General features: G+C 38.6%; 1 protein-coding gene and 2 pseudogenes across 2 annotated transcripts in view; all 3 read right to left on the bottom strand.

Moving 5' to 3' along the window:
- The window catches only part of ZCCHC4 (zinc finger CCHC-type containing 4), a 67169-nt gene that overhangs the window by 19049 nt on the left and 22750 nt on the right, over nucleotides 1-25370 (bottom strand). For both annotated transcript variants that reach the window (XM_012472446.3, XM_012472448.3), the window contains exons 4-8: nucleotides 20220-20495; nucleotides 19690-19770; nucleotides 7225-7297; nucleotides 1742-1892; nucleotides 85-185 (exon numbers count right to left, since the gene is read on the bottom strand). In XM_012472446.3, coding sequence (XP_012327869.2) covers nucleotides 85-185; nucleotides 1742-1892; nucleotides 7225-7297; nucleotides 19690-19770; nucleotides 20220-20495 — 682 coding nt within the window. The remainder of the gene's footprint in view (nucleotides 1-84; nucleotides 186-1741; nucleotides 1893-7224; nucleotides 7298-19689; nucleotides 19771-20219; nucleotides 20496-25370) is intronic.
- LOC135272146 (small nucleolar RNA SNORA40) lies at nucleotides 5454-5545 on the bottom strand (annotated as a pseudogene).
- LOC135272147 (small nucleolar RNA SNORA40) lies at nucleotides 5786-5904 on the bottom strand (annotated as a pseudogene).

Here is a 25370-nt window from a genome sequence, read left to right as displayed (position 1 = left end):
ACTAAAATCAATGGGTAGTCTTACAAGTATTTAAGTAGAATCTCCATTCCCCAACCATGCCAGCAAACAGAAAATGTACTCTACCTGGTAATCCAGCATCCGGAAGCTTGGAAAAAACTGACAAATTCGGGATTCAAAAAAATAGGGGAAAATCCAGAAAATGGGCAGTTCTTTGTCACTGTCATCTAATGGATCAGAAAAAGGGAAAAATAATAGTAAATTAAAGAAAAAATAGCTACAATAGAAAAACTTCTGCTAGAATGAGAAATTGCAATGATTCAACACATTTAAATTTCATACAAAAACAGAAAATGTTTACCAGAGTGCCATTTCAAACTTGACTATTCCCAAAAGTCAGAAATATTCCTTTATATAGAAACATAGCTACTAAAAGTATGTAAAAGTAACCCTTACATGTATATTACTATTGTCTAGGTAAGGCAATTATATTTCCTAAAAAGTTGAAAATAGAAAAGGAGTGTCATTTTTGAAGCACAAAGGTAGTCATGATATCGTAGAAGGACCTCTGGACTAGAAGGCAGTAGCCTTGGATGTGAATCCCAGCTCTGCCAGAACTCATTATCTTAGTTTCCAAGGATGAATCAATCTTTTCTGAATCATGGAAAATTCTTAAAAACACAAAGCACCTAGTATAGAGTAGGTCTTTGTAAATAGTACTTATTATAGATTAGTGTAAGCACTATTACAGCTAAAACTCCAACAGGCTGAAAAGCCTTAATCAGAGGGAAGCCTAATCATAATGTTTACACTAAGCTATAATAAGTACTTTCTATGTACTGTCTCCTTACAATAATCCCTAGAATTAGACATTATCCCATTTTACAGATAGGGAAACTAAAGCCATAAACTGTCAAGTCCATGCAGCTAGTAAGTGGCAGAAGAGGAATTCAAGCCCACAAAAGCTCTTTATTGCTTCCCCAATGACATTGATTTTATCCACTCTAATTAGTGGACTTAAAAACAGAAAACAAGTGAAATACTTAACCATATGAGTCACATTATAGATTTCATTTGCATTCTGTCTCCCAAAACCCAATTAGTGGAGAGGCCTGATCACAAAATTCCTGACACTCTAACAAATTTATCAACTTGCAAGCTAGAAAATATTTATAAAAAATGAATGTACCAACTAATTAAGATAATTATATAAAATACTTTGCAGTCCTAAGCTGCTTTAAACTGAATAATAACCCCCAGCCACTAACCCAGCTCTAGGGCTGGGGATCTGTGTCACTTATAACCATGATCAGCCTATGGGATGTCCAACCTCCAAACTCAAATCCTGGCAAAGCATAGAGCCCTGGACCTCAGGTTGAGTGCCCTCTTAGAATTCTGGGCAAGGCTTTAGGTACAGGCAATGTTAGGTCCACAGGGCACACAAATCTATTCCTAGTACCTAAACAGTACCTGGCACACAGTGGCCACTCAGTATTTACTGAATGAATGACAACAGTTCCTGCCCTTCTGCATAATGTCCCATTATCCCCATCAAAAACATAGTATTTTACCTATAAGCCATTAAAAAAAACCCACATGATTGGAATAATACAAAGTATATCATGATAATGAAGTTTGCTGCAACATCAAATAAGTTTGTTTTTAAAAAGCGAACTCAAGACATGTATATTCTACCAATGCTCCGATTCACTGAGCTCAGCTAGTATTTGACAGGAAGTAGATACATAGATACATGTTTATTTTGCAGTAATAAATTATACACCTTGGTTTTGACCTTCTTTCCACATAGCAATTAACTTCTTGAATGTAATAGCCAGAGGTTCAACCAAGCCACCAAATGGAGGATCTGTCACCATAATGACTCCTTTGCCTTTATCTTCCTGTAAAAATGCTCTGCATACTTCAAGGGCAGTCTGGAACAAATAAAAATGCATTTCTAAATTAGGACGAGAGAGGCACTTCATCCTATTTGGAGGAGAATGCATTAGACTCGGTCTCACTCTCAATCCTGGAAACTTTACCAAGTCATCTTGCCTCCGCAGCATCCCTCAGTGACATGCTGAAGCCTCTCTTAGCCCCTGTAAGATTTTATCTTTGGTTTTCTTGATAAGCAGGTTTTTAAAATTGCAAATTCAAACACCATCACTATCAGAAGACTACACATTTCAAATGGTTAAATTAAAAGGCTAAATTTAGAGTCCTAAAAGAAACTCATTACCCATGAAAACTATCTAAAATGTTAAATTCAATTCAGCAAACAGAAGCCGGGATGGTGCTAAGCACTTGGGACACAAAGAGGAGTAAGACATTGTTTTCCTATCTGGTTTGTCCAATGCCATGAGTTCAGTTTAATAACAGCCACAAATTGCCAGTTAAACATGCACATATTTTTGAGTATCAGGCAGACATATTTGAACATGCACTATTAGTAAGTAAAAAATCAAAGTTCACAAACAACAAAGCTTATCTGGTCCATGAAACCATGCTATTAACACATTTTCCCAAAGGTTAATTTCAGCTTTCTGAGTAACTGCAAAGTAAACATTAACAAGGATATTTAACAGTTTTTGCTATGGGTGAAGTTATTAAGAGATACCATATAACAGTATCTCCAGTCAACTGACTTGGAAGAAGCTTCCAAGTACAGCCCCTTGGTTTTTTGAGGGACTGGGGTTCCCGGACCCCCACATATACCAAAACCTGCAGGTTCTGGAGTCCCTGATATAAAATTTGTAGTATTACACATAACCTATACACATCCTCCTATATACTTTAAATCATCTCTAGATTACTTATAATACCTAATACAATGTAAATGATATACTAATAGTTCTTAGACTCTATGGTTTAGGGAATAATAATCAGAAAAAAGTGTACATGTTCAGTATAGTCACCACCATCCTTTCATTCTCTTTTAATATTTTTGATCTGCAGTTGGTTGAATCCACAGATGTGGAACCCACAGATGGGGAGAGCTGACCGTACTCATCTACCAAAATAAGTCAACACAGTATACAAAATGACATGAGATTTTAAAATTTAATGGCATTTTAAACTTTAATAAGCCTATATGTACTTTCTGATAAAATATATTTTGTTCTACTGCTAAATCATTTTAGAAGACCCCACTGATGAGAGGAAAACCTTTTTCCCCAGGAGAGTCTTCATTAATTTCCTACTGGAACTCCTATAGCAGAGGATGACTTGTCAAGAAGGTTAATCATTTTTCAAGTGCCGTCTGCACTTCCTTAACCTGCTTACATGAACAAGGACTTTCAGATGATGAAATTGAAATCTTCAAACTCCTTAGAGTTAAAAGTAGAAAAGAGAAATTATATGTCAATGATGTCTAACTCCTAACCTAACTTCAAAAATATTTTTAAAGGATATTTTTCTTCCAGGTAAGAATCAATGGCATCATTGCCCAACACGAGTTGCTGATGGTCTTAATGACGACCTCCTATGGAAAATAGATACTTGCTTATCACCAATGTTGACAGTCACCTGACTCTTTCCTTTATCTCAGTTATCATTTAAAAAGTGCCCGGCAATTTAATTAGCCATCCTCTCTACATACTTTAACCCCCTTTGCCATTAAGGTAGATGGCATTTTTTAAAGATATATGATTTGCAATAAGAAATTCTGTGTGGGGAACTCCTGCTTTTAATCTAGCGGACTGTAAAGTGCTGAGGTGCACTAGCAGCGTCTTCTATTCTTCTAAGCATCCCTGGACAGCCTCACAGGCACCGAGCTGACACTTAAATACTTAGTGATTGATTAGTGGATGGTAAATCTCTAGTGAAAAACTTGACTCCAGGAGTAGGCAGAAAAAGGGAAGATAGTAAAATCATTAAAACAATGGGTTTCTGCAGATCAATCTCTATAGGTGCAGTGCTATTTAGAGGCTGCTGCTGAAATATAGAGTAAGGAAAGCCTGAGCTGGACAACTCTTTTCTTCAGGGAAGATAAAGTGGAACTCAATCTTGGCATCTTATTCCAACCATTATCCTAGAAATGTTTAAGGTAATGCTACACACTTTCTATAAGCTTCAGAGCATTTCCAAGAAAAAGGCTAATTACCTGTTACTCTTTAAAAAATATAAAAAATTGCCAACTGTTATGTAATTGCTAGCCAACATAAATGTAATTTTATCCTTATTTTGTCTTTATTGTTCAAAATAAAAAGCAAAATCATAGCATGGTATTAAAATAGACAAACAACAACACGAAAACCCTAACTCACTACTGTAGCATCAAGTAACAATACAAACTCAATGACTTCCTCATCTCTACATCACAGCCCTGACCTCACCAAGGGCAAGGCCCTGTGGTTTCAAGTGGTCATGCTGGATACATCAATATCCCACCAGTCCCACAAACTCCACATTTTCAAACTTTGCTTCCCTCTGTTTGGAAGAAAAAATACAAATCCAGGCCATTCCACCAAGTCAGCTTGGATTTCTCCCTCAGTAGAGTCTTCTGACTGCCTAGACAACCCTTTTTTTTAGAGTTTTTTTTTTTTTTTATAATTTTGTATGTGTAACATTAGCCAAAATTATTTAAAGTCAATAAATTTTTATTCAAGGAATTCCATGTTGTGATTTCTTCCACTGTCCATCAAGGTCACTTTAGATCCTCTAATGAGCTGGAGAGAAAAGATTTATCTTCAAGTGAGCCCTTTTTAATGAAACTGATGCTTATTTTAATCCAGTTGTCCTGTCAGCCCATAATTCTTTTATTTTGGCTTCTGTCATCTCCTTTTAATATGGATATACTGATGAAAACTTCAAAATTCACCAAGTATCTTTGGGATCTAATTTCTCCAACCAATTTACTTTAGGGTCGCTTTTGCTGTAGGTGGTGGATTTGCCTGGTTCTCAATTTAGAACCTTCTCTTAACATGAATGAGTTCAAATCATATTCATTCCTAAGCAATGACACTCAAGGATAATACAGATATGTGGAAATATGCCAATACCTTTAACTCCAGACATCATGTTCTCAAGATAAAAGCCTTTAAAACAAAAAGCCATCTTATATATCAAGTCAACGTGAAATTGGAATGCAAAATTAATACTGCTGAGGATTTCCCTCGTATTCCATGCTGTTTAACTATTTACAGTCTTAGAATTAATCTTTTAAAATTAAGAGGCAGGGTCTGTCTTTGTTACCCAGGCTGGAGTACAGTGGAGTATAGTGCAGCCTCCAACTCCTGGGCTCAATCCTTTTGCCTTAGCCTCCCCTTCCTGAGTAGCTGCAAATACAGGCACATGCCCAAATATCCAGCTAACTTTTAAACTTTTGTGCAGATGAGGTGTTTGTTACTTTCTTGCCTCGGTTGGTCTTGAACCCCTGGCTTCAAGCAATACTCCCACCTCAATGCGGGGATTGCAAACTTGCACCACTGCACCTGGCTTGGAACCAACCTTTAGGACTATCAATACTCCCATCAGTTAACCGTCTCAGGTATCATAATATCCCTTCATATATGTATCAAAACTCATACTGAACAATGAGTTCTGGGTTACAAAAGAGGATTTATTTTATTTTATCTTTTGAGATAGAGTCTCGCTCTGTCACCAGGTGCCAGGCTGGAGTGCAGTGGCGTGATCTCAGCTCACTGCAACCTCCACCTCCCGGGTTCAAGCAATTCTCCTGCCTCAGCCTCCCAAGTAGCTGGGACTACAGGCGCGCACCACCATGCCCAGCTAGTTTTTGTATTTTTTTAGTAGAGGCGGGGTTTCACCATGTTGGCCAGGTCTCGATGTTGGTCTCGATCTCTTGACCTCGTGATCTGCCTGCCTCAGCCTCCCAAAGTGCTGGGATTACAGGCGTGAGCCACCGTGCCCGGCCAAAAGGAGTTATTTTTTGCACCTATCCATAAATCTTCGTCCACAAGTTAAACAGAAACATACATAAGTGCAGTGATAATCCAGTTTGTTCCTCTCCTTTTCTCACTGCCACTGTCCCAGATGAGAAGTCCCTCATCATCCACTGGCAAGTGACTTTCAACTCCCACTTTCCTTCACATTCATCTAATCAGTTCTCAAATCCTAGTGATTACCAACCACATAACCTCTTTGGAAAACAGCTGAAATACATCTAATTATAACTGCTGTTTATTTCAATACCTGAGTTTTAATGGCTTCACAGCTGAAAAATATTAATATATATCCCAATGCTAAATTGATTCAAATGGAAGGAGTGCTATACTTACTAAATCAGGGGACTCATTTTTCAATCCCAACCAACAATTTCATATTTGTTTTCATTTCCTGAATGCTGACTTTTAAAGTCTTGCTTGGTTTTCATCCTATCATTAGTTAGGATCTCAAAGCACAATATATAGTAAGCATGGTCCACAACTTTTACAAAATTGACATGTATGCATATACCTATGGGTATGCTTCAAGGTGTCTTGATAATTTCAAAATAATTTTGGCCAGCATCCTAGCAGGTGTGATTACTTGGCTGATTACAGATTTTATTTTATAATAGGCCTGACGAAGAGCTCAAACTTAATGTATCAGCTCTGCTATGCTGTTTATTCTCAGTGACGTTATTAACATCATATTGAAAAAAGCTTTTTTTGAGCTGCTTTTTTTTTTAAGAGACCCCCCCCACCCCCACCCTTTTTTTTCTAAGAGCAGTTTTAGGTTCACAGAAAAAGTGAGAGGAAGGAAGCAAGATCTTCCATACACCCCCAGCCCTGACACATGCATTTAATTACACAGTGGTAAGTCTGCAAAGGAGAACTTGACCCTTTGGGGCACTGGGGTCGGGGGAGGCTGGAAGAAGTGATTTGGAACAAAGTTCTAAAGGATGAGTGGAGTTATCAATGCAAAAAGATAGCAGAAACCAGCAGGAACAGCATAGGTCTTCACTGTGGTGGAAAGACTTCTGACCAGTTCCAGATGAAAGCCCTGTGCCCTGAGTACAGACAGCAAAGGGGAAACAGGGAGAGAGGAGGCTAGAGTGGAAATTGGGGTCAGATCACACAGAGCCCACGGGCCTTCTAAGAATGTGGGCCTTCATCCAAAAAGTAGTGAAAAGTCATAACAAGGGAAAAATAAAATCACTTTTAGGTGCTCAATAAACAGTGAAAGAACAAAAAAAAATACCAATAAATGGTGGAACAGCCACAATTTGACCTTGAGGGAATTTAGAGAAAGCACAAAAAAAGGCACTCTGAAATTTGTTATTCCACAATAAGAGAACAATGAGATAATGGTCACAACTCTTACCTTTCCATCAAAGAAATGATGGTTAAACATATTATAATGGCAAAAGCTATCTTCCATGTAAAACTGTGAATACCTGTAAAATAATTATATAGTTATTTGCCCAGTCACATCTATAGAGTAAGCAAATATAAACTCAATTTTAAAACTATAAAATCACCCCTTTAATTTAAAAACTTCATCATTCTTTAGTTTTTTGAAATAAAGAATAATTTCCAAAAATTTCAGGGAATCTGTAACAGTGAGTAAATAAACTTAAGTCATTTTCCTATGTTTAATTAACTAGTAGCAAAACTATAGAATACTCGTATATAAAAAACACATGTTCCTATGTATCAGGAGATTATACATAAACAATCAGTTACTGACAGATGATTATGCAATTTAAGCTTGCAGTGGGTTGGCAATTAAGACATATCCCTCATGGTTAATAATTTCAAGGAGAATATAAATCAACATTTCTGCTCAACACCTGTTCATTTATTTTCTTCTGTAGGTGATTTTTTTTTAAAAGTATCTAATACAGGCTGGACACAGTGGTTGACACCTGTAATTTCAGCACTTTGGGAGGCTGAGGCAGATAGATTGCTTGAATTAACGAGTTTGAGACCAGCCTGGGCAACATGGTGAAACCCCGCCTCTACAAAACATACAAAAATTAGCCAGGCATAGCGGTGCGCGCCTGTAGTCCCAGCTACCTGGGAGGCTGAAGTGGGAGGATGGCTTGAGCCCAGGAGGTGGAGGCTCCAATGAGCCAAGATCACACCACTGCACTCCAGCCTGAGCGATAGAGCCAGACTATGTCTCGAAAACAAAGTAATACAAATTTTTTTGTCTAATGCAGACTAGCTTAATAAAATATGCTTTTCAATATAATAGAAAAAGTATATGCATTTTGTATTTATTAAATTGGTGCCAAGTATTTACTGATTGAATTATTTTGTTTTTCTAATGCAGTACTTTAAAAAGCCATTGGCAGTGAATGAGAGTACCAGCTTTGGGCATTAACATTTTATAAATTCTTGCTAATTTACTAGGAAAAACTCATACCACATTATGATTTAAATCTGCATTTGATAACTTACAAGGTGGAACTTTCTGTATTTCTTAACTGTATTTGTACTGTCTGTTCATATATTTTCCCTATTTATGTATATGGGTCTTAATGTCTGTCTTGCTGATTTCTGAGTTTTCCGTATAATATAGAAACATCTTTGTTATCTCAATGGGATTTTGAACTTTGACTATTTTATTACACATAATTCACATATCAATTACACGATCCTTCTTGGGAATTTGTAACATAGTGAAAAGACTGAAAAAAATATATGACACATCCTTACTTATTATGACTTCTTGAACCAAATCATGATACTGGCAACTTCTTTGCTTGTATTTCTACTCAGTTATCCATTACTATCTATAACTGATTGATCATCCATGGTGAATATTTACATAAGGGACAGCACTGGTTTATCCTTTTCCCATTACACTGTGGTTAGGAGCACAGGCTCTGTAGTCAGATGGTCTGGTTTCAAACTATGGGTCTCTCACTCATTAGCTGGGTATCCTTAGTAAGTCATTTAACCTTTCTGAGCCTCAGTTTCTTCATCTATAAAATGGGAAAAATAATAATTTCTACCTCATAGGACTAGATAACAATAAATGAGCTAATGTATGTAAAATGTTTAATACAATGCCAGCTACATAGCAGATACTAAAATGTTAAGTGCTATTATTTTAATAAATATCAGCTGTAAAGATTTATGTCTTAATGACCCTAATATTAGGGAATTATATTTATGTTCACCAAAAGATAATCTAAATCTATTTCTTCTTGTTCTGTGGAGATGGATGAAGAGCTGCCGACCATTCTCAGTACATTAACCTTAAATGTCATTTAAGACACTGTTAGCACATTTCATAAAATACAAATTTGCTGAAGAAATAAAAGGTTTAGATTACTGAAAAATATTTAAACTATATACTGTAACCTAATGAACATTCCAAAAATTGACTGTAGGCAAGGTCAAATTACCATTAAACAAGTATGTTCCTATTTAAATTTCAAATAACTGGCTTTAAAAAAAGTATATCAGTACTAGTACAGCCATAGGTAAACACCGATTTGAGGGTTTTCTTCTCTCTTGCACTGCTTTGACTATGAGCAAAGGAAAATACAATCCCTTTTTAACTTAATCCCCATTGTTTCCATTCCTTCACAAAGATACAACAGTCAGTTTTGAATACTAAAAAAAGAAAATTTGATTTACATGAAATTCAGCACAGCACACCTGTCCAAAATATTCTGGGCAGCAGTGTCCAAAGCCAGAGGGAAAGAAAAGCCAAGATTTCAGTTCTAAGTTTCCATCAAATACATAATTTGAGAGCATAATTATTCATATTTTAAATTACAAAAAATCACTCAACATTGCCCTCTTAAAATGAAACTGGCCACAAAGAATTATTCTCTCCATTGAATAAGGCAAACAAAACCAATCAGAAATGCATGCACTTGAAAACTGCTCAAAAGGACATTCATTTAACTTGGTCATTCATTCTCTTTAAATGAGAGTCAGCTACCAAGTGTGAAACATGCTTTACACACAGGAAATGTAATCAAGAGCTGAATAAAATTAGTTCATGAAATGAACCTAAGAAATTCATTTTTTTGACATAACTTTATTTGGATAATAGTTTGCCAAACAGAGTTTCACATCTTTCATGCTAAAATTAGAGCATATAGAAATCCATCTTAGCAAATGTGAACTTCATATCTTCTACTCCCTAAAAAAGATATTTATAGCACATCTATAGAGAACACTGGAGTCTGAGGCAGTCCAGCCTCAGATAAACCTGTTGTAAGGCACCAAGAAACCAAAGTCAAAGTGCCAAAAAACCACTCACTGTCACTCTGTACCACACAGAATTTTTTTTTTTCTAATTTAACTGTGGTCTTTAGAAGAAATCTGAACCAACCACACACTCCACCATGCTGTAAATACAGGTAATAGCCTCTGAGCATTCCAGCAACTTAGGTGTTTCAATAAACCAGCTCTCTCTCTCTTTTTTTTTTTTAATGAGCATCGTTCATAAAACCAGCTCTCTCTTAACAACTAGTGTTGACCTCCTACAGAACTGACTCAGTAACAGACTATGTTATCAAAAAAACTGAGCTGTGATATTGCCAATAGAACACCATCAGTTTTTGTTTGCAAGGCACACACAAAAGTTAATAAACTATGAAAAAAAAAGTATCAATATATTCCATACATTATGAAATAAGTTTATCCACATCCCCTAACCCCTACGCTGACCAGGACATATCAACTACAGGTGCAAAAAGAGGAAAACTACAAGGTATGGCATTAAAGGTGAAATAGTTAAGGGGCCATATAAATCTTTCCAATTAAATCAGGCAAGATGAAGAGTTCTGGAGATCAGTTACAAACAATGTGAATTTACTTAACACCACTAAGTTGTATATCTAAAGGTGGCTACTACAGTAAATGTTATGTTATATGTACAGTTGACCTTTCAACAACACAGGGGTTAGGGGTGCAGTAGAAAATCCAAATATAACTTTTACCTCCTGTGTCAGTCCGTTTCGCATTGCTATAAAAGAATACCTGAGATTGAGTAATTTATAAAGAAAAGAGATTTGGTTCACCAGCATCTGCTGGGCCTCCAGTGAGGTCTTAGGAAGTTTTTACTCATGGTGGAAGGGAAAGGGGAGCAGGCATGTTATATGGTAAGAGAAAGAGCAAGAAAGCAAGGAGGAAGTACCAGGCTCTTTAAACGACCAGCTCTTGGGTGAACTAATAGAATGAGAACTCACTACCATGAAGACAGCATCAAGCCATTCATGAGGAATCAACCCCATGATTCAAACACCTCCCACTAGGCCCACCTCAACACTGGAGATCACACTTCAACATGAGATATCCAAACCATATCAACTCCCTAAAAATGTAACTACTAACGGCCTATGATGACTGGATGCCTTACAGATAACAGTCAATTAACACATGTTTTGTTTATGTTTTGTATACTGTATTCTCACTATAAAGTTAGTTAGAGAAAAGAAAATGTTATTAAGAAAGTCATTTGAGAGGTCGAGGTGGGAGGATTGCTTGAGGCCAGGAGTTCAAGACCAATCTGGCCAACTACAAAGACACCGTCTCCATTATAAAAAAAAAACATAAAGAAGAGAAAATATTATTTAATATTCATTAAGTGGAAGTGGATCATCATAAAGGTCTTCACCTTCATACTGACTAGGCTTAGGAGGAGGTAGAAGAGGAGGGGTGGCAGAGGCAGAGGAAAATCCACTTGTAAGTGAACCCCGGCAGTCCAAAACCATGTCATTCAAGGGTTAACTGTATTTTTGCAAAACTTTTAAAAGTAAATCATAGTACTAGCAATAAACGCCACAAAATAAAATTCAGAAAACCATTTAAATTATAATAGCACCAAAAATAATAAAACATCGAGATAAATTTAACAAGAGAAGTACAGGAATTCTATACTGAAAACTACAAAATATCATTTAAAGAAATTGAAGACCTAAAGAAATGAAAAAACATCTCATGTTCATGGACTGGACAACTTAATATTAAGATGGCAATATTCCCCCAAATTAATCTAAAAATTCAATGCAATCCCTATAAAAATCCCAGCTGGCTTTTTTGGTAGAAATTGACAAGCTGATCCTAATATTCATATGGAAATGCAAGAGACCCAGAACAGCCAAAACGATCTTGAAAAAGAGCAAAATAGGAAGACTCGTACTTCCCATTTTCAAAATTTACTATAGATCAACAGTAATCAAGACTGTGTGAGAGTGGCATACGGATGGACACAGATCAATGGAATAGAACTTAGAGTCCATAAATAAACCTATATATTTGTGGTCCTTTGGTTTTCATTATGGTACCAAGACAATTCAATGGAAAAAGAACAGTCTTTTCAATAAATGGTGCTAGAGCAACTGGCCACCACATGCAAGCAGTTAGACCCCTACCTCAAAAACAAATAAAAATTAGCTCAAAATAGATTAAAGACCTATGTGTAAAAGCAAAAATTGTAAAACTCTCTCATAAAATGGGTATAGATACTCATTACCTTGGATTAGGCAAGACTTTCTTAGATATGACACCTAATACACAAGCAACTGAAGAAAAAAGCTACTGAAGAAAAAAGAAAAACTGGACTTCATCACAAGTGAAAAGACAATCCACAGGATGGGAGAAAATATTAGCAAATCATGTAACTAATAAGGGTCTAATATCCAGAATATATTAAGAACTCTCACAGTTAAACACAAATAACCAATTAAAAACTGGGCAAAGGATTGATATTTTTCCAATAAGATAAACAAATGGCCTATAAGCACATGAAAAGATGCTCAGCATTATTAGCCATCAGTGGAATGCAAACCAAAACCACAAGGAGATACCACTTCAAAAAACAGACGATAATAAACATTGGCAAGGATGTGAAGCAATTAGAAACCTCATCTATTCCTGGTGAGAATAAAATATGAGGTGCCCACTTTGAAAACAGTTTGGCTGTTCCTCAAGAAGGTAAACATAGTTACCACATGACCTAGCAATTCCACTTCTAGGTATAAGGGCTGAACTGTTTCACCCCCAAAGTCTTTATGTTGAAGCCCAAACCACTAAAGTTTTCAAGTGGTTTGGGCTTCAATATAAAGATGTGATTATTTGGATATCAGAATGTGACTATTTGGAGACAGAGCCTTTAAAGAGGTAATTAAGTTAAAATGAGGCCATTAATGTGAGCCTTAATCTAATCTCACTGGTGTCCTTATAAGAAGAGGAAGTTTAGGTAATCCCAGCACTTTGGGAGGCCGAGGCGGGTGGATCATGAGGTCAAGAGATCGAGACCATCCCGGTCAACATGGTGAAACCTCGTCTCTACTAAAAATACAAAAATTAGCTGGGCATGGTGGCGCGTGCCTGCAATCCCAGCTACTCAGGAGGCTGAGGCAGGAGAATTGCCTGAATCCAGGAGGCGGAGGTTGCGGCGAGCCGAGATCGCGCCATTGCACTCCAGCCTGGGTAACAAGAGCGAAACTCCGTCTCCAAAAAAAAAAAAAAAAAAAGAGGAAATTTAGACATAGTAAGAAACACCAGTGATACACACATGAAGAAAAGACCTTGTGAGGAGACAGTGGCCATCTGTACACCAAGGACACAGGCCTCAGGAGAAACCAAACCTGCTGAAACTTTGATCTTGGACTTCCAGCCCCCAGAACTGTGAGAGAACAAATTTCTGCTGTTTAACACAGTCTGTGGTATTTTGTTATGGCAGCCCCAACAAACTAAAATATTACCCAAGAGATCCGAAAACCTATGCTCACATGGAATTTGTACACAAATGCTCATAGCAGTATCATTCAAAATAGCCAAAATGTGGAAGCGACTCAAATGTCCATCAACAGATAAAAAGATAGACAAAATTTGGTATATCCATATAGTAGAATATTATTCAGCCATAAAAAGGAAAGAAGTACTGATACATGCTACCATGTGGATGAACCTTGAAAACATAAGTGAAAGAAGTCTGATATAAAAGGCCACACAATATATTATTCCACTTATATAAAAAATATCTAGAATAGGCAAAGCAAATCCATAAAGACAGAAAGTAGATTCATGGTTGCCAATGGCTGGGGGCATGGTAAATGGAGAGGGACTGCTCACAGGGAGAGTGCTTCTTGCTTCTTTTGAAGGTGATGAAAATGTTGTGGAATTAGACAGTGGTAATGGTTACACAACCGTGTGAATATACTGAAAACCACTGTTTTATGTATGTCAAATATGTCTCAATTTTTAAAAAAGAAATAGGCTGGGCATAGTGGCTTATACCCTGTAATCCCAGCACTTTGGGAGGCTGAGGTGGGAAAAATGCATTAATTAGCCCAGGAGTTTAAGACCATCTTGGACAATAGGGTGAAACCCTGTTTCTACAAAAAATGCAAAAATTAACTGGGTGTGGTGGCACACAACTGTGGTTCCAGCTACTTGGAAGACTGAGGTAGGAGGATCACTTGAACCCAGGAGGTCGAAGCTGCAGTGAGCTGAGATCACGCCATTGCATTCTAGCCTGAGTGACAGAGCAAGACCTTGTCTCAAAAAACAAAGAAAAAAGAAATATACCTAAAATATCACCAGCAGGAAAAGTTTTCAAGGTTATGTATCTACTTTTTAAAATGTTTGTATGCATAAAAAAGGTTTAAAAAACCAAAACTAACATTTTGGATGGCAGAATCGAAGATCATTTTTCCTTTTTTAAAAACAAAGTAAACCAAGGATTCTTGCAATTTTAACAAGTTCTTTGAGAAGACACACTATGATTTTTCCTAGTCTCTTTTTGTATAAATCAGTCCACTAAAACTAGCTTGAAAAAGCTTGTCTTTAATGAACTTAGAATCATTATATAACTTTTAATGTAAATTCAAAACCATGCTATTTAGAAAGATCACACTGTACCATTTTCACTGAAGTAAAAATGTCAAAGGTAGGAATATGAGTGCTGCTGGCAACTGTATATGTTGCCTTGAATAGTTTAGTTATGGACATGTGGGTTTTTGTCTCTCCAGCACCTACATCCCTTCTCTTTAAGTCAAACACCTGTTTCCTGTGGAGAACCTACTTCATGTGATTGGTCAGAGGCTGGCCGGAGTACGCCATCTGCCAGGCCACAGTGATGGCTCTGGAATAGGCAAGTGACCCCAATCAGGCTAATCAGAGCACTCTCTGGAGTTTTGCCACTGGAGCTCTCAGGAAGAACTGCCTCTTTCCACTGGGCCGTTATGCCGAGACTAGATAAGCTTAAAGCTGCTGCCACCAATGTCCCTGGCAGTAGGAAGGAAGCTGTCTGCAGAATCAAACCAATATACAGAGAAAGACAGAATGAGAGGTAGAGAAGGAAGAAGCCCTAGCAATACTGTGTGAGGCTCACTATGTCAACTAGACTAAAGCCTGCTATATCCTAGTCCTCAGTAATGTGAACCGATAAATTCTCTTTTACGTGACTGGATTTCCAGGTCTCCAAGAAAAAAATTCCTGAGTGCCTAATTCTAAATACATAAATAACCTAGAAACCAGTTTTGATTCATCTGAAAATCTTTGTGGAACAAGGTAGGAGGCTATAGGGAAAAAGGGAAAGATGGAAGGATGACAAGAAAAAAACTGACTAGATGAGAAAGGCATATATACAATTTCAAAAGCTAAGTTATTTCCAGTGGATAGCTTAGTTTTTGAAGCCAGACTGCCTTGGCTTGAATTCTGGCTTGGCCACTTATAAACTATGATTTTGATCAAGTTATTTAACCTCTTTGTGCCTCAGTTTTCTCATCTGGAAAAACAAGGACAATGATAAGATCTATCTTACAGGGCTAATTTGAGGAATGAGTCAGGGCAAGTCCTGAAATATAACAGGCACTCAAAAAATACCAGCTATACCAGGCACGGTGGCTCATGCCTATAATCCCAGCAATTTGGGAGGCCAAGGCAGGCACATCACTTGAGGTCAGGAGTTCGAGATCAGCCTGGACAACATGGTGAAGCCCCCTCTCTACTAAAAGTTGAAAAATTAGCTGGGCATGGCAACACACGCCTGTAATCCCAGCACTGGGGAGGCTGAGGCTGGAGAATCACTTGAGTTCAGGAGGCAGAGGTTGCAGTGAGCTGAGATTGCACCACTGCACTCCAGCCTGGGCGACGGAGTGAGACTCCCTCTCAAACAAACAAACAAACAAAACATACCAGCTATTAATAATACGTTATAAGAACCCAAAAGTTAAACTTCTACCTTTAAAATAATGCATTTAGAATAATTTAATACTTGAGGAAAGGAACACAGAATTTAAAAAAACAGGTTGCTATCTCCATGCATATCCATACGCTGGAATATCATAAAGCCCTAAGAGGAATGAAGTACCACTACATGCTATCACATGGGTGAACCCCGAAAACGTTATGCTAAGTGAAAGAAGCCAGCCACAAATGTCACAGACTTTATGATTCTATTTATATCAAATGTGCAGAACAGACAAATCCAGAAAAGAGAGACAGAAAGTGCTTGTTAGGAGAAGTGAACTCTAGCTTTCTTTTCAGGGTGATGGAAATATTCTAGGAGTACCTCATGGTGATGGCTGCACAACACCGTGATTACAACAAAAACCACTGAAATATATACTTTTAAATGGTGACTATTAAATGAATTATATCCAATTAAAAATAAACTGAGTTTATCTTTAAGAAGTCTGTATCATCATTAATCAAGGATCACTCATGTTAAGCAGATGTTAGTGAAGTGTGCTAGTCCTGTTAACAAGGGATGAGTGTTAACAGGCCAGAACTGTTCATAAGGAATGAGAGAGTATAGGTAATTTCTGAGTAATGTGGTTGTGTATGATACACAGCTTAGAGTTGACTCAGAAATCTAAAGGAAAATAAATTATTAAAGCTACACTTTTTATTTTTTTTTGTTGTTTTATTATTTTATTTTTTTGAGACGGGGTCTCACTCTGTTGCCCAGGCTGAGTACAGTGGCACAATCTCAGCTGACTGCAACCTCTACCTCCTGGGCTCACGCAATCCTCCCACCTCAGCCTCCAGAATAGCTGGGACTACAGACGCGTACCACCACGCCTGGCTAATTTTTGTATTTTGAGTAGCAATGGGGTTTCATCATGTTGCCCAGGCTGGTTTTGAACTGCTGGACTCTAGTGATCAACCTGCCTGAGCCTCCCAAAGTGCTGGGATTACAGGCATGAGCCACTGTTGTAGGGCTGAAGGCCCCACAGGGTCGTGGGGTGTGCCTTATGCTGTGCTGAGGCGCAGGATCTGAGAAATAAAGAAACAGGACACAGAAGTACAAGGAAAATGCAGCTGGGCTCAGGGGGCCACGCCACCTATAAGCGGAGTCAGGCGAGGCCCCGAATGTCCAGAAGCATCAGTATTTATTGTGTATAGATTAGGGGGCAGGGCAGTGAGTGATATCATCTTTAAGGATAGTGATAGTGTCGTGAGCAATAAAACATGGGGTCCACCCCCATTAGGTCACCTAGGCCAGGAGGTGGACAGTGCATAGCAAGGGCCCGTTCCCATGAAAGCAAGGGCCGTGTGCAGTAAGGGGTCCACCCCCATTAGGTCACCGAGGCTTGAAGGTGGGCCGTGCGCAGTGAAGAGGGTGCAGTGTGCAATACTTCTATCTGTGGGCAAACTACTTCTAAGAAGATTTATAGGAGGATGCTTTAAGTCACATAGCAGTGACAGAGCTGTCAAGGTTACTGCCACCTTCTGGCAGCTTCCAATGAGTTCTATGGGAAGATGCTTTTCGAGCAGCACAGTAACAAGAGCTGATGAAGTTCACAGTCACCAAGGTGGATTGCCGGTCTGAGGGCAGCCTTCCACAAGAACTGGAGCAAGGTCCTACAACTCCTTTATCAGGAGGAGTAGCTCTTGCCCCAAGCCTGCCATACAGTGGGTATCTTTATGATACTGAACACTGCCGCCTGGGCCATGGATTCTCGTCCTGGTATAACTGTTTTCCCTTAAGTCATGCTCTGCACTGTGTCTGCTCTAGGCATTTCTCCAATTATAAGCTGCTTAGTCCTTAATTCATGCTCTGTACTGTGTCCATTCAGGCATTCCTCCGATTATAAACTAAGATATAATTATATATATATGTAGGGAAATATTCTTTAGGCACTCACACTATCAACTATTATATGATTATATATAGAGGATTATATAAAGGGATTTTTCAAGCCCTAATTCTATAAACTAATATATGATTATATAAAGGATTATATAAAAGGAAATTGCTGAGTAGTAACACTATAAAGTGAGATATTCCTCAAGCCCTAACTGTGCCAAGGTTCTGCTTAGCTCTCATTCCTCGGTGCCTATATGGGGGGTTACCCACAACTGTACCTGGCCAGGCTACACTTTTATTAGTAGTAGTAGTATTTTTTGAAACCGAGCCTTGCTCCGTCACCCAGGATAGAGTGAACTGGCTTGAATTTGGCTCACTGAAACCTCCACCTCTTGGGTCAAGCAATTCTCCTGCCTCAGCCACTAGAGTAGGTGGGATTACAAGCATGAGCCACTATGCCCAGCTAATTTTTTTTTTTTTTTTTTTTTTTTTGTATTTTTAGTAGGGATGGGGTTTTACCATGTTGGCCAGGCTGATCTCACACTCCTGACCTCCCAAAGTGGTGGGATTACAAGCACGAGCCACCATACCTGACCCAGTCTACACTTTTTAAAGTGACATTTTACACTTTAAAAATTTGTTTGGTACTCAGTGGCTCATGCTTTTAATCCCAACACTTTGGGAAGCCAAGGCAGGAGGACTGCTTGAGGCCAGGAGTTCCAGACCCCAACTCTACAAATTTTTTTTTTAAATTACCTGGGTGCGGTAGTGCTAGCCTATAGTCCTAGTTACTAGGGAGACTGAGGCTAGAGGATCACTTGAGCCCAGGAGTTCAAGGGTATGGGCTATGACCATGCCACTGCACTCCAGCCTGGGTGACAGAGCGAGACTCTGTCTAAGGCAAAAAAAAAAAAAAATCTGTCTGCTTTGTTTTTAGGAAGTAGATCTAAATAAAAGCAAACACAAAGCCTGATTCCTTCCTGATACCTTCAAGAACACATTAAGAATACTAAGAACAAAGCATCTTATAAATTCAACATGAACTCCTGGTATTAAACAATTACAGAAACTGCAAAGAGTACTTCAAAGCAACAGAATTATAGACACAGTGAATGGATGTATTTACTATCCATGTTATAAGTGAAAGGTCTGTTCCTTCAAAATTACCACCAGAAGGGAGATTCAAGATGTGTTCCTCCCTCTGTGTCATCCGTTGTCCCAATACATCAGATGCCATTTAATTCCAACCCTTGCCCACAAAGTCTATCTGTCAGCTAATCTTCTGCTTTGGGACCTGTCTAGCCCCTACTCAGCACTCCCTTCACTGCAGGCTATGTTCAGTGAAAGACAATATGTACAACATCCAGTAAAATAAACTAAAAGAAATGTCTGAGTTCTCACACTTCAAAGATCTGATGAGACAAAATCCTGGAAGTCTGATTAAGTATGAGGCAGTTCAGAATTATCTTTGAACATAATATATGAGAAGAAACTTTACTCAATGGGAATTCATCTGTAGATCATAAGCCAAAGACACATTCATAGAGAAAATCTAGGAAGCACACCAGCAAAAGGAGAAATCAGCTGCCTCCCTGTTTGTAATACAGATTACATGTTGAGTTTACAGAACTAAAAAGTTTCCTAGTAACAAATTACTATTTTTAAATGTAAACTAAAGAGTTGTAACAGAGTATAAACAATTAAAAACAGAAAAGCATTAAAAAAAAAAAAACAGGAGACAATGAAAGGAAATAAATATTGTATTTTTAAACCTACCGAAAATCAATATCCAATAAAAGGCTTTTAATGTTAGAGTTCCTGTCAGCTGATGCTGTCAACCTGATCAGCTCATGCAACCTAAAGCAATTAGTGAAAGCAAATGTAATAAGAAATCACAAATGTCACAGACAATAAACAAACAAACAACAAAACCATCAACGTTCTTCTTGTATTTGTGATATTTCAATGAGACACTGAAGAGAATTTGGCAGGTATAATCGAGGTTTCGATTTTGCAAATATTTTTTAAGAGCAGAACTTATCTGAAACAGAGAGGTCTAAAATTATAAACAATTTGGGAGTTAAATCAGAAAGAATCTTCTCTCATGTACCAGAGAGGAATCTATGAAGATTTTTCTCAAATGGAATACAGGCTGCAAACTCCTCCAGAGAGGTACTCTGCTTCACATTTTAAATACTCAAAGCTTCATGCTATACCTTGCACAGGGTAAATAACTACTTAATAAAATCTTCGTACAGTTTGAATAGTGGTGAGAAGATAATTATTTAAAAAATCATATGACATACCTTGGTGTTCCAACACATAGTACTCTTCTGAATCCGAGGGTAGAAAGTAAGTCTACCAAGAACTGACAGCTCCTATCAGCAAACAGATACTGGGCATTTGTCTTCTTGTTTTCCAGTGGATAAAGGAGTTGACTGGGCTTTCTTAACTGTGTGACAGAAACATCGCCCAGAACCTGATGCTCACTATGTTGTCCCCAGTCATCTGGTAACAGCAACTGCTGACATCTTTGACAAAACTTTCTCTGAGTCAAGGGCAACTTAATAAACTTCAAGTACCTTCAAGACAAAATAAAACACAAAGAAATATATTTGAAGTTTATTGTTGTAAACACAACGTATTTTGCTATTTTTAGCATCCAAAAAGTATTCTTACTTCCTAAAGAGTATTGTGTAAAGGAGAAAGGTAGGAAGAAATCTGTGGAATGTTGGCTAGGATTTATGTCTGACTGCATTACCTACAAAGAGGAAAAGGATCAGCAATTTCATAAGAATTGAGATGCTCCAATTTAGTCACTGAATGAAGATCAATATCCATTTAAAATGTGAATATAATATATTACTCAAACAACTTGGTAGTAATGACAACTACTATCAAGTTTAAATTTATTGACAAATCCACATGTTCTAACTTTGATCTGTTAAACAGTCTGCTCACTTGACAGTCATTTTAAAATGAGAAATTAAGATCATTCTTCAAGTTCTTATGACATACTTAGCAAGAAAAATTACCTCCTAAAAGAAAAGATGTTTCTCAAAGCTCCTCTGTTCTTAGCAGTACTGATGGAGTTATAAGCTCACCTCCAAAACAGCAAGACAATGTTCAAAGTCTTAAAAAAGACTACACTGAATAGCCCATTTGATTTCTTTCAAGTCACCCTTATATCTGATTTCAAAGTCACCATTTCTTTTTTTTTCTTTTTTAATTTTATTAGAGATTATTGAAGAGAGAAAATAATCATGGTCAGTATGTTTTAAAAACTGCTGGTTTTGTATATGTGATGCCAGTTATGAAATCAGAGTAAGAAAACAAAAGAAAACCACATGGTGAAAACCCATCTCTACTAAAAATATGAAAAGTAGCTAGGCATGGTAGCGCATGCCTGTAATGCCAGCTAGTAGGGAGGCTGAGGCAGGAGACTCACTTGAGCCCAGGAGGCAGAGGTTGCAGTGAGCCGAGATCACAGCACTGCACTCCAGCCTGGGCGACAGAGCAAGACTCCATCTCAAAAAAACAACACAAAACAAAAACAAAAAAAGGAAAAGAAATAGTATTATTGAGGACCATGAGAGTCAGAAATGTCTAAAACTAAGCAGGTTAAACAGTGCACTAAATGATCCTTACACTTTGGGAAGAGTCATATCATTTTTTTTTTTTTTTGAGAAGGAGTCTTGTTCTGTCACCCAGGCTAGAGTACAATGGCGTGATCTCGTCTCACTGCAACCTCCAACTTCCAAGTTTAACCAATTTTCCTGCCTGGGCCTGCTGAGTAGCTGGCATTACAGGCATGTGCCACCATATCCAGCAAATTTTTGTATTTTTAGTAGAGATGGGTTTTCACCATGTTGGTCAGGCTGGTCTCGAACTCCTGACCTCAGGTGATCCACTCGCCTTGGCCTCCCAATGTGCTGGGATTACAGGCACGAGCCACTTCACCTGGCCTAGTCGTAACAGTTTTGATGGAACTAAATTCAGGAACTGCAGTGTAAAAACTCTGAACCTAACATGTAATCAAAGTGAGTTTTAAACTTTTGTGTATCTATGCACAGTTTCACTTCAAAGCACCCAAGGCAGTGACAAATAGATATTCTGAATGGCTGCAGCAAGAAATAAGCTATCGTGCCAGTAATTTAAATGTTTCTATTCCTATGATAACTGATCTTTTGACAGCTTTATCTATAACTAGAAAGAAAAAGGAGATAGAGGGATATTAGAAGAAACTTCTTAGTAATTCAAAGTGAGAATGTTAGTAGAAGAAAGGGCCTTAGGACATGAAATGCAAGTGAAAGAACCAATAAACACTCTTTGGGAACAGAAACATTTAATTTACTATTATTACCTTTCATCACTAAGTGCTAACAATATTGAACAGACCAGGCACAGTGGCTCATGCCTGAAACCCCAGTGCTTTGGGAGCCCAAAGCAGGAGGATCAGCTCAAGACCAGTCTGGGCAACATAGTGAGACCTCATCTCTACAAATAATTGTAAAAATTAATCAGGCATTGTGGTACATGACTGTAGTCCCAGCTACTTAGGAGACAGAGGCAGGAGGATCACCTGAAGCCAGGAATTCAAGGCTACAGTGAGCTATGATTATGCCACCACACTCCAGCTGAGGCAACAGAGTGAGGCTCTGTCTCTAAAAGAAAAAAAATGTTGATAGCTTCCACAGCCAGCTATGAGGGAGCAATAGAGACCAGATTTACCATTCTGGCCTTCAAAAAGAAGTTTTAAAAAGACAAAGTATATGAAACAGCAGTTTTAAGGTATTAGACAGCTAGCAGCCCAAAACAGTGAATGCTGAGGGAAGGGAATAGAGAGGTGAGTAGTACGGCAGCCCTGTTTCCTGCCTGTGAAGAGCTGGCGGCACAGGGATGGGAAACCGAAACTCCCAAGGAACTGATGAGACAGAGCCGAGAACTCCAGGAGGCAAGGTGGCTAGAATTCACAGGAAGAGTACTGGAGAATAAACAGAGAGGACAGGAGAGCAGAAAGCTGTACACTGAGAGAGAAAGTGCTCCAAGACCAGCTGACGATTCCACTGAGTCTTCGGCTGAGTACTGAGCAGCACGTGCATGTGCAGAAACTCCCCAAGGCAAGGCAAAGAACCGGTGCCCAGGAGCAGGTGAAATTGTCAACACACACAGGCCCAGAATGGTTTGTCTCCCACCAAGCCAGAGTGGAAATGCCTCACAATACACAAGTACTCAAGTACTCAGAAGAGCACTGCCTCAGTAAGGAGGAAGAATTAGCCCTAGAACCAAGAAAGGTTCCTCCGTCCTGCCTAAAAAGCTTAAAGACACACCTTCAAAAGCAGGGTCAGCAAACTTTTTCTGTAAAGGATCAGATAATAAAAATTTTAAGCTTGAGAGGGCCATAAAGTCTCTCAGTCACAACTATTCTGTAGTGATACCAGAAAAGCAAACACAGCCAAGTGAATAGGCAAGGCCAGAGATGGCCACAGGTAGTAGTTTGCTAACTCCTGTTCAAGAACATCAAACCACAACAAGTAACTGTCCCAGAACAAAATCAAAAATACATACAGGAATTAAAAATATCCAGTATAAAACAAGGTAAATTCTACACTGCTAGTATCCAATAAAATATTATCAGGTATGCAAAGAAACAGAAAAACATGACCCATGATTAGAAAAAAAAAAATCATCCAGGCACAGTGGCTCACATCTGTAATCCCAGCACTGAGGCTGGGATGGGTGGATCACCTGAGGTCAGGAGTTGTTTGAGACAAGCCTGAGGTCAAGAATTTGAGACCAGCCTGGCCAACATGGTGAAACCCGGTCTCTACCAAAAATACAAAAATTAGCCAGGTGTGGTGGATCACACCTGTAATTCCAGCTACTTAGGAGGCTGAGGCAGGAGAATCTCTTGAACACAGGAGGCGGAGGTTGCAGCGAGCTGAGATCACGCCACTGCACTGCAGCCTCAGTAACAGAGTGAGACTTAGTCTCAAAAAAGTAAAAAATTTAAAAAAATCAAAAAGTCTAAACCAACCCAGAAATGACATATGATGAAATTGGTAGAGACATTAAAGCTACTCATTATAACTATATTCCATGTGTTCAAGAAGGTGCAGGAAAGCATGAGCCTGTTAAGCAAAGACATACAAAATATAAAAAGATCCAAACCAAACCTACAAAGATTTGTTAAAATTATTCATTTAAAAAAAAAAAAAAAAAACACTCTACATGGGAATAACAGCTCAGAGACCAAAGAGAAAAGCTTTGTGAACTTGAAGGCACAGTCTCAGATATGACCCAAAATGAAAAACTGAGGGGCCTAAATATGTGGAAATGAAGCCCTCAAAATAAAGGAGAGGGTGGATTTTAAAAATATAATAAATGATAATTTTCAAAATTACATCAAAATATCAAGAAGCTCAGAGAACCATAGTACAAGAAACATGAAGGAAAACTATAAGACACATCATAATAAAATTATTTATTTACTTGTTTTTTGAGACAGAGTCTTGTTCTGTTACCCAGGCTGGAGTACAGTGACATTGTAACCAGGTTTTTTCTTGGGTGCTGGTGAGGCACAGCTCCCCAGAGAGAATGCTGTGGGTTCTTGGTCTCCAATCTCTTAAAGAATCAGCGATGGGACCACTGGAGGTGCACCGTATGCTCGTAAATGTAAATGTCAGACCCAAGAAGTGTTGCAGAAAGGTGATTTTATTTAGGCAGAGAAAAGAGAAGAGAAAGACTTCCATGAAGAGTGTGGAAGGGGATTCCAGAGGGGAAATCCTAGAGGAGAAAGGGAGCTCCCACCATGTGGGAGGGGATTCCAGAGAGCTGGAAATCCGGCGTGGGTGAAGGAGCAGGGGAAATTATTCTGGGAGAAATTTCCACCTTCCCAAGTTCCTCTGGCCAATGAAAGGAGCTCCTTTGAAATACTGCTGGGGTGACTGACTTTTAGTTTCTTCCCAAGCCCAAGAAATTCAAACATAAACTGTTAAATATCCTGGATGGAGAGAGATGGGAGCGGGGCATGGCCCTGAGAAATTCTTGCCCTTAAAACTACGCCCCTTCATGGAGCTGGAAAGAGAACACATTCCCTCAACGTGATCACAGCTCACTGCAGCCCTGACCTCCCAGGCTCAAGCGGTCCTCCCACCTCAGACCCCTGAGCAGCTGCAACTACAGGTACCTGCCACCACACCTGGCTAATTTTTGTATTTTTTTGTAGAGACAGGGTTTTGCCATGTTGTCCAGGCTGGTCTCAAACTCCTGGGATCACCTGACCCACCTGCTTTGGCCTCTGAAAGTGCCGGGATTATAGGTATGGGCCACTGCACCTAGCCAAAATTATTTAAAATCAATGATAAGCCAGATGCAGTGGCTCACGCCTGTAATCCTAACACTTTGGGAGGCCAAGGTGGGAGGCTCACTTGAGTCCAGGAGTTTGAGACCAGCAT

Source organism: Aotus nancymaae, unplaced genomic scaffold, assembly GCF_030222135.1.
Source record: "Aotus nancymaae isolate 86718 unplaced genomic scaffold, 86718_ANA_hifiasm-v0.15.2.pri h1tg000006l, whole genome shotgun sequence".
NCBI lineage: Eukaryota > Metazoa > Chordata > Mammalia > Primates > Aotidae > Aotus > Aotus nancymaae.
The sequence above is the reverse complement of the archived record's forward strand: the minus strand, read 5'-3'. Positions and strand labels throughout refer to the sequence as shown.